At 38.0% G+C, this 10,387-nt stretch overlaps 1 protein-coding gene across 2 annotated transcripts in view; it reads left to right on the top strand.

Annotated features, from left to right (window-relative positions):
- The first annotated feature begins 1,095 nt into the window (after positions 1–1,095).
- The window catches only part of kcnh5a (potassium voltage-gated channel, subfamily H (eag-related), member 5a), a 121,602-nt gene continuing 112,310 nt past the window's right edge, over positions 1,096–10,387 (top strand). The window contains exons 1-2 of one of the 2 annotated variants that reach the window (XM_083561934.1): positions 1,096–1,413; positions 6,897–7,020. In XM_083561934.1, the coding sequence (XP_083418060.1) occupies positions 1,341–1,413; positions 6,897–7,020 (197 nt within the window). In that variant the 5' untranslated portion in view covers positions 1,096–1,340. The remainder of the gene's footprint in view (positions 1,414–6,896; positions 7,021–10,387) is intronic. The other variant, XM_083561935.1, reaches the window with a different exon arrangement.

Here is a 10,387-nt window from a genome sequence, read left to right as displayed (position 1 = left end):
CGTTCATGGTACGGTTCTAGAGGCTTGTGGTGACCTTAAATTAAATCCAAGAAAATATCATAAGGTTCAGTGAATGCTCCTGAGTGTTACTGTATGTTTGAGGTCCGTGGTGACCTCAAAACAAATCCAACAAAAAATAACATTTATCTGACACCTTTATTCAGAGCAACTTACATTTATCTTATTCTGACAACTGAGCAATGATAGGGTTAAGGGCCTTGTTCAGGGGCCCAGGAGTTGCAGGTTGGTCCAGCTGGGACTTGAACTCAAGACTTTCAAAGCCAAAGTCCAACGCCACACTAAGCTACCACCTTGACAAAATATTTTTTAAGGTTTTACTGAATGCTTCTGAGTTCTATGGTTCTACATTTGGCAGACTCCCTTATACATAGAATAGCAGAATAGCTTGGTAATAGAAGGGCTTGAACCCCCAACCATCCAATCAGTAACCCCAGCACCTTAACCACAGAGCTACTACTCCACCATTACCCAGAGCAAATTACAATTGCAACTCATGACCTTCTGGCCAAGTTCAAAACTTCAACCAGTGAGCTACCACTTCCCCTTTGAGAGGCTGTGGTAATCAACCCAAGTCCAATAAAATATCTTATAAGGTTTCCTTTAATAATCTTCTGTGGATTCACTGTATGGTTCTAGAGTCCTGTGTCTAGAGACCTTATCCCATTATTACAAGAGACTTTATGATGGTTGTTTCCTTTCATTTGGCACCCCTGCATCTTGCTCTTTTAAAACACAATTTTATGGAAGTTTGAGAACATTTCCAGAAACAAAAGTATTGGCTACTTCAGATCAACTATGAAGCCAATACAGAAATGCAAATCTGGCTAAACGGTTGCACATTAATTTTGTCCTGTGGATTTGAAATGGTGTCGCGTGTTTATTGCGCATAAAAGCAACACGCAGCAGAATTTAAGGTGAATGAATCTTTCGATTGGAAGCGACACGATCCTCTGCAGCAGATGTGCCATTCCATCTGTTTTCTTTTCTTTTTGCACGTGTGCGAGAATCGCGCTCCGTCTCCATGGCACCGCGCATCGCGGGCCGCGCGCCGCACCTTCGAACCCTGTGCCAGTCTGCGTTCGGCGATCGCTCTCAGTGCGCACGCGCGTTCTCGCGGGGGAGCGCGTGAGGAGCTCAGCGAGCCTGGCAAGAGTCCTCCCCGCTACAGACGAGCTCGTTTAAGCCAAGCGGCAGGCAGGGCGCAGCGTTACCATGGTCTTCTCCATCCCGCCGACACATTCCTGGCCGGTCCGTTTCATTTCCGCGTTTAGCTTCGACAGAGTGTGCGAGCGTGAGGGACCTCGTAGCTGGAGCACAGAATGCACGGGGGAAGAAGAGGACTGGTGGCGCCGCAGAACACTTTTTTGGAGAACATCGTCCGACGCTCAAGCGGTAAGCGCACTCGATTCTTTAGATCGCAGTGATTTGATAAGGACACGCGTGGAATCGCATGGGGTCCTCACAGGACATCACAGGACAATTATTTCTGCCCGAGTGTGAGATGTTCCTTGAGGTGATCAGACCTGAAACACTCTGATCACATCACACATTTTAGTACCAGCCTGCACAAAAAAACATGATATATTGGCTCAAGAATTTAGATAATCTCATAGCTTTAGATTCTGGATGTAGAAACTTTTTTTTTTTGTCTTTGTGGACACCAGCATCAGAATGGCATGACATTTACAGGATGAAGGTTTGGCACAAAAATACCATGTATTTTAGAGTTTAATAGCTTTTTTTTCTTTTTTTTTAATTATTAAAGTTATATATTTTAGAGTTTCTTAATAAAGGATTTCCACTGACATTACATATTATACTATCAAGAAAGTTTAGTCACTGTAAAGATCAAAATAAGAAATAATCTGCATAACACCAATAATAATAATAATAATAATAATAATAATAATAATAATAATAATAATAATAATAATAATAATTATTATTATTATTATTATTATTGTTTCATTATTAGAGTTGAATTAGAATTTCTTTTTTTCTTTTTTTCTTTAAATAAGGAAAGTGTGGGTTATGACATTGCTGACAATATTAATGAGAGGTGCATGATGAAAATGCATAACTTTGCAGCATTTTCAGGGTATCCAAGTAACATACACTGCACAGCGATGAGTTTTAATGTGATGTGTAGTCGCATGAAGTGCTCTATGAGTTACAGTGTTACTGTGTCTAGTGCTGAGGCTATGCAATGGATCTGTAAATGCTTCTTCAAGAGAGTAACTAAGTAAGCCCTGCTCAGAAGCAAAAGCCATTAAAACCCAGGTCCCTTCAGTTGCTCTCCAAGCTACTAGACACGAAAAGCAGAGAAGTGTGTGTATGAAGTGTGTGTGAGAAACGTTGTAAGATCTGCAGAGCAGCAATGCACATTAGATCTCAGTCTATCTGAACTTCCTTTCACTCCATGCAGAACAGGAGAAATGTATAACAAACTGCAGGTACGTACTGTACTTAGTGCTGTGTGTGAGTTCAGAAATACATATGTAGAAATTGAAATTACCAAAAAAATTATTTTAGAATATGTAATGAAATATTTTTATATGGAAAGCTTTTTGCTGATGTCCTGCACCACAGGTAGTGCGGTAGTGTGTGTGTGTGGTTCTACTTTTGTCATTTGTCATTTAGAGGCACTTACCAGCAGATGTCACACATGTTTACCAGTAGAGAAACTGCCTTTCCTGTGCCTTTTACATCCCCAACTCTCACACACACACACACACACACACACACACACACACACACACACACACACACACACACACACACACACACACATATTCTCTCTCTCTCTCTGTCTCTCTCTCTCTCTCTCTCTCTCTCTCTCTCTCTCTCTCTCTCTCTCTCTCTCTCTCTCTCTCTCTCTCCCCTTCTCTTTCTGTAGTGAAAGCATCATTAAAAGCTTGGAATAATCAGACCACAGAACATCATAAACACACACACACACACACACACACACACACACACACACACACACACACACACACACACACACACACACACAGGAGGGCATGTCCAGTAATTATTGCCCAAGTAAGTTTTTTCCCCCTTTACAGAACTCAAATTTGATCTCACAATATACGACAGGTCAGGAATGATCATGTGTCCTGTACACTGAAGCTTTTAACATACAATTCTATCTATTCTATATTCTCAGAAAAAAACAGTATAAACAGATTCCATATGAATGAAAATCTGTATCAGTCCAGCTGTAAAATTAGTGATGTTCAGGGTGTGTTGCTAACAATAACTAATCTAATTATTGTGTGCAGTATGCAAAAATGACGAGTAATTTAAAATACCCGCAAACCAGAGCTTTATTCGATGTTCTGTCTAATGTTATTGGCTTTTACATGCTTTGCTTTTTTATCAGTGTATGTGGTATTTGTATAGTACAAAGTTAACTTACAATTCTATAGGTTTTTACATGAAACCTTCACTCAAGGCACGTGTTAATAGTTTTACAGCTATTCTAGAGGCCTAACAATTCCTCAATAATAATAAAATGATAAAAATGGTAATAAATTAATAAATTGTTCCCTTTTTTTTCTGTAACATGTCCCCACTTGTAGCATGATTAGAGGTTTTGTGTAAATGTGTCTGTGTTATTCCTTTGTAAAGGCCACAGACCAGGTCTTTTTGGTACATTTTGAGACAAAAGGCATACAAAGCTGTAAAAAAAAAAAAAAGGACAAATGTCAGCCCAAGGCAAGTTGCCTTTGCATAACCTTTTCTGCACTTTCAGTACATGTGTTTATTTAAGGACAGTAATGATAGTGACTCGATGGTTAACATAATGAGTCTCAGAGATGAGAGCATGTAAAGCTTTGACTGATGCGAGACACCAGGGATTCTTTTTCCCTTGATAAATTAAATACTGCACTAGTGAGTTGGTTATGAACAGGAGTTGAATTTTACAGACTTCTGGCTTTTCAATTTATTTTTTGTTTTTTAAGTTGTTTGCCAGTGTGTCCTTATGTCTGGCATTGCTTCGCTGTGGCACACACACATGAATAAAGATGGAGACATTGAAAATGAAGAGACGGATGAAACTGGTAGTGTAGAGTATGTGGAGAGAGGATAAAAAAAAAAATCTAAAGCCTTAGAAGTGTGTGTGAAAAGACATTCCAAGGAGCAAGAATGCTGAAGGTAGAAGTGGAGTAAATGTATCCATCAAAAAGATTAAAAAAAGTCTTGGAGTTGCAGAGACGCATTATTGATTAAGAAAAAGAGGCCCACTGTCAATAGCAAGGCTAAAAAAAGAAAGAAGGAAACTAATGGCAAAGAGGACAGAGAGTAAGTTGGAGAACTAAAAATGTTTAATGAAACGTCAATTCCTGTTTGCTTCTGAAAGTTGAGAAAGTCTGGCTTTCCGGATTTTTAAATACATCTGCGCTATGCTGTCTAGACCCTTACATACAGTCTTTGCTCACATACGGTCTACAGTTCAAAAATTAGGCTTTACAAAGAAAAAAATGAATCATATTCACATAGTACTCTAAAAGAGACTGTATGAATAAACATAATAAATTCAAAATGTGTCATCAATATTCATGATGTGTTATTTTTTATCAGATTTTACTGACATGACATTGGAGCTGAGAAACTGTTCACTTTTTGGGTCTAGATGATGATTGCTTTTGGGATTGTTTGGAGTCTAAAGGTACATACAGATTTTTCAACAACCCATCTAACTGCAGTCTGCTGTTCAAGTTCTTGAAATTTTCATCGGAGAAAAGATTAAAATTGACTATTTCTTTTTGCACACGCCAGCAGACCTTTCTTCTCATGGAATGCTGACACGTGTAAAGAGTCAATTATAGGTGAAGGGGGCGGGGTGGGGGGGTCGGGCGGACAAATAGGAATTCGTTTTTGATAAATTATCCTAATTTGAAAAATGACTTAGATGATATTGTCTGACTTGATTCGAACCGATCAGGAGTGATCACACATATTTATGTGAGGCTTTGTGTTAATGTTATGTCTTTCGAGAGATATATGTGCTAAAATCGATACAGACTACATGAATTGCCTTCACATTTTATTAATAGAATACTTACTTAATATCTGTAGCATTTGCTTGGCAAAGGTAAATGTACAGTATGTGTGAGGAAGCCTATGCTTTTTTTTTGCAGACTGTCAGTAATGGAGAGCTGCCTGTTGGCCTCCCACATGGAGCCAGAACCCATGGTGCTGTGTCTTTCATCTCTCTCAATATGGCTCGTATTCACAATACAAACGATAAGCTTTTGCCAACATCCCATCTGGAGGCAGAACACACTTCCTGAATGTGCAGAAATAGCACCTTGAGCTTTACCTAGGACCAGACTTGCAATTAGTACATTAGCTGGTATGAAAAAACAGTGATGTCTGGAGAAATCTAAATAGATTGAGTAAATTCAGTAAAAATACAGTTGTCGACTAAGCTGAGTAATGTCTGTATTGTATGTTTTCATTAGTTTGCCACCTTGTTTTCTTTTCCCCTGTCAAATGAAGTGATATTAGCCAGGTGTGGGCATTTGTGACCTCATGCATGTGGAGGATATATATAGAAGTATATTTCTCTAGTATGCAATGTTGCCATGTGACACAGTAATAAATGCAGTTTAAATAGATAAACTTGGCTAGCTTCATGTGCATGTGATGAGACCTCACTGGTGGTGGTGGTGGGGGGGTTTAGATATGTTATGTGAGTTTTGGTAAGTCCTGAACCTTGCTGAATCTAAACATTACTTTATACTAGATCACCTGTATCACTGAGGTGCCCAACTCAGTGACACTCAGTGACACAGTTTTCATACCACAGGGACTGAACTGTAAGCAGGATTTGGATCATCCAAGCCCTTAAGGAGTGCTTCCTTCCTACTAGTCCATGACACTTGAGCCCTGTTTGTGGCGGCCCCTATAATGAGCCCCCAGCATGCATCCATTGCTTCACTTTGCCCCTCTCAGCTAGGCTTGCACAGCTGGGGGAGGTTTAGAATGGAGAAAATAGTATTTATTCACCCATGAAGAAAAGCAACAACCTCCACTAATGGCTGTCAAGGGCTCTGCATTTTCTTGCCACTTCTACCTCTTTCTATTTTTCATTGTTTACATCGCTTACTTTATTACTCTCATTCCTATTCACCCTCCACCTTTTCTTCTTGGCAAGGATGCGACTCAGCAGGTTGACTCTCTGCACTGAGGCTCATGGCCAAGCTGAGTTGAGAATATTTACACTCTTTGATGTCTCTGTTACAAAATGTGCACTGATTTTTCTCTTTTGCCACAATGTCCTCCTTGTTTGTCTATTTTTATGCCATGTTTCAGAAGGATGTACTTTTGGGCAGAGCTCAGCTTTACCAGGAACATTTGTACACCGTCCGTCCTCTTTTTTTTTTTTTTTTTTTTTTACCTACATTGCTCTTCTATACAGTTTTTTCTATTTTCAAAGATTGTGATGCTAAAACTGCAAAAAATTTATTAATGTGGATACTTTAACATTCACTAATTAGATCTGATTTAGAATTACCCAACGCTGAACACTAATGAACATGGGTGTGTGTATGTGTGTGCATTTGTAAATTTGTCTACAAAGAATTTTTCCTTGCACTGGTAAGACCATGAGTAGTATTGGTAGATTTGGAATGGACATGTGACCTCCTACGACACAGCACAGCAGATCTTAACAACTTAATTGCAGCAGCTCTGGATAATATTTCTTTTATTGTATTGTGAACTTCATATTCAAATACCAGGTGCTTACTGTGCACTCTTCTCCACATAATGCCTCTGAAAAGGGGTTCATTATCAAACAGTACCAGCAGCACTATTGTGCAACTTTATTGTACATTGCTTAATTCCCCAATTTTCTTTTGCAGAGACCAGTTTTCTCCTGGGTAATGCTCAGATCGTTGAGTGGCCTATAGTGTACAGTAATGACGGATTCTGCAAACTGTCTGGCTACCACAGGGCTGAGGTCATGCAGAAGAGCAGTACCTGTAGGTGAGTGTTGTCCATTATCACATCCCTAGAGGGTTGCTGGGAGGACATGCTATTCAAATATCACAATGACAGCCCGTTGATAACCCTGTCAAATCTACACTAAAAACTGATTTAGAGTGTTAAGCCATTGTCAAAAATGCACAATAATGCAATGTAATGTGTTCCTATGTGTAATGTGTTTAATCTTCTTGTACCTCCTATTCTTCACTCCTTTTGCATATGAACTTGATTTGCAAAATCATGGCAACAAAATGTCTTTAGGTTTTGAGAACCAGTTGACCAACTGTCAGATGTCTTATAAAATTTCATAATATTTGGCCAGAAACTATTCTAACTGTCCATTACTATGTTTGTGGTGCTTTTAAAAGTAAATGCCATTTGTTGCATTATTGTTGTTGTTATTATATTAATATTCTACATTTTACTAGAACTATTATAATTATTATTATTTATAAAAATTCTCAGCACTGATATAAAAATCTTTTATTATACACAATATTGAAAAGAAAATAATTGTATTTGTTATCATTCGATCCCATTAGAACTATTTTTCATTTCTTTTTTCAGAACAATGTATGCTAATATTATAACACTCTATTGTTATATACATCTATTTTATAAATGTAAAACTTTCTTAAAAAACAGTTCATTTGCTGTCCTCAGAATTTGTGTTGCTGATTTTTAAACGTTTTTGTTTTACGGCATATAGATTTTAAGTTGTTAGGATTGATGGCATTTTTAAATCTGATTAGGTTCAGGATATTTCTGGATTTCAGGATGTTGCCCCAAACCTGGTTGCCTATTCCAGGTGGTTCCTTTTATAGACAGAGCTTTCAATATATTGAGCCACACATTCTTTTAAATCAACACAGAAATGGTTGAAGAAAGTAGCATTTCAGACCTTCATCCTACTCACAATCTGTGTTTTGAAATGGAGAGGGAAATCCACATACACAAACATAAGAATACAAAGGAGCTTAAAATATCCTGGATGCAGGAGTGGACTAAGATCTCTCTATAAGGGTTTCCAACATTAGATGTTTCAGGAGGAGGCTGTAGTTTTCTCCAGGCTGGGGATAATTTAAAACCAGCGCTTTCTTCCCCCCACAGACAAACAACTTTTTTATTATTAAAAAGTGACCCGGTTTTAGTTTGAGCTAAAAACAAATCAAACAAACCTTATTGCATGTTTTTTTTATTTTTATAGAATCGTCCATTTTAACTTACGGTGCCAATAATTCTGTAGGGCATTTTGTGTATATAATACACAGCATTTTGTTTCCTTTAACTTTTATTGAAGGAAAATATTTTATATTTTTCAAATGAAGGCATTTCTCCCATAAAGCCATGTGAAAATACATCATTGTGCCTCGCTGTGATTTACATTTTTATTCAATTATAGAAAATGAGTTCATCTGAAACCTGCTGTTCACATAAACCAAAGCTAAGGAAGCGCTTCTCTCCTGCACTATTCCTAAATTTCACCCTGGTGCATGGTGCAAATCCGATAAATGGTTCCAATTTCTGAAAAGTTGACAATAAATGTTACGCTTAAGGCTTGCAGAGGACAAGAAGAGTAAGGGTTTAAAATAGCAACTTGGTTCAGCACTTTTTCTCTGTGCAGAATAGAATGTGATCCACTGAGGCTGCACGTATTATGTGTGCCATAGAGCAGCACAAACATTTTAGTGTTTATTTAGCCAGAACAGAATGATCGGATTATATCCTCTTAATTAAAAAGAAGAGCTCACTCTTCTTCTGCAGTGGCACTGCAAATGCTGTCTGCGCTACTGCTATTAAAAAAAATCCTCTCAGGTGATAAAAGAACGGAGAGATTTGCAGTATCATTAAGCTGCAATCAGGATTTGATATTGAGAGGACGGAAAGAGGGTGTTAATGCTCCATTACATGTTCCACTGTATTTAAATTAAAAGTGACCAATTTCATTGTGCACTGACTTGTGGATTCTTCAGGTCAGCGGTGACTGGGCGAGCCATAATTATCACTTTTCTCTGCAGTGCTGAAGGGGAAATGCTACACTCCCCCCCCTTTCTCAGTAGGTGGTGGTTCTAAATTCACCATGCATCACTGCAGTCCTGCAATGTTTGGAGCCAAACTTGTACTGTTTTATTTCACCTGGTCATGTACCTGCTAAATTCCCTAGTCCTCATTTTACGTCCTCTCGGGGTGCCTTGTTATTGCCCAATAAGACCAGGAGGGGTGGAACCACCTACTGAAATGGATAGCCGTCCCAAGTAGCTTAGGGCGCAGAGTGAGGTTTTTAAGATTGAGCTGGTATGAGACTTGTCAGCTAAAGCAATAAAACTAATGTGGATTTGATACTGTATCCTGTGAAGCACCCACAACAGCTCACTGAAGTCATTATGCCTGTATTTCCAAGCTTAAAGAAAGCAAAGTAATGAGCGGAGTGTAGAAGCAAACACAAACTTTAAAAGAGGGAAGAACTCATAGGGATCTGTTTAGTGCTAACGAGTGCAGTAAATCGGTTCGAAATTCTGTATCCACTCACCTGCCCAACCATAATCAGGCTAACAGAGAGAAAGAATAAAAAAAGGAGAACAGGATAACTGTGTCCCTTTTTAGTGAGTCATAGCCACCTGTCTGCAGTCTCCGACTGGCTCCTAAATATCTCTCTCTGCCCAGTTGCCATGGGGACAGCAACTTTCTGATTTCCTCCTTATAAAACCACTTGGAGAACTTTGTGACAGATCTAAAGGATGGCTAAACTCAGTGAGATGTCCATCACAGCGCATTTGTGTTTCTCATACATCCTTTGCATTTGAATCGCCTTAGTAAAGGAGCTTACGTCTAATACCATTAAATCTTGCACAAGGTAACCTACGGAGATGAAGTTTTCTTTATTATATCTTTATCAGCAACAGCTCCAAATAAAACCCTTTTAGGAGGATACAATACGATAGATAACGAGTCTAGTTATGTTCAAGGTATTAATATTATTTTGAATATGATGTAATAACAAAAATAAGTCATACAAATTATAAGGATATCTTACAAATATCTACATACAGTACATAATATTATAAATGTATGTATACACATTTAACTCATTGATTATAATTATATTGGATTTGCTGAGGCAAGTATTTTGTATAAGTAATTCTTAAAAAAAAAAATTTGGTCTAAATATATTTTTAAATATTTAGATAATTAAATGTGGCCAGGATTCTAATAGGAAGAACAACATTACACTTCTGGACATGCTGTTAAAAGAACGTAATCTGCTATCATTGAATAATTTGTTTTAACTGCACACCCTTCCTGTCTTATAATATAAAAATTCCTGCTGCAACAGTTTAAAAAAAATAAATATTAATAAATAATAATA

The sequence above is a fragment of the Silurus aristotelis genome, assembly GCF_946808225.1.
Source record: "Silurus aristotelis genome assembly, chromosome: 15".
Classification (NCBI taxonomy): domain Eukaryota; kingdom Metazoa; phylum Chordata; class Actinopteri; order Siluriformes; family Siluridae; genus Silurus; species Silurus aristotelis.
The sequence above is the reverse complement of the archived record's forward strand: the minus strand, read 5'-3'. Positions and strand labels throughout refer to the sequence as shown.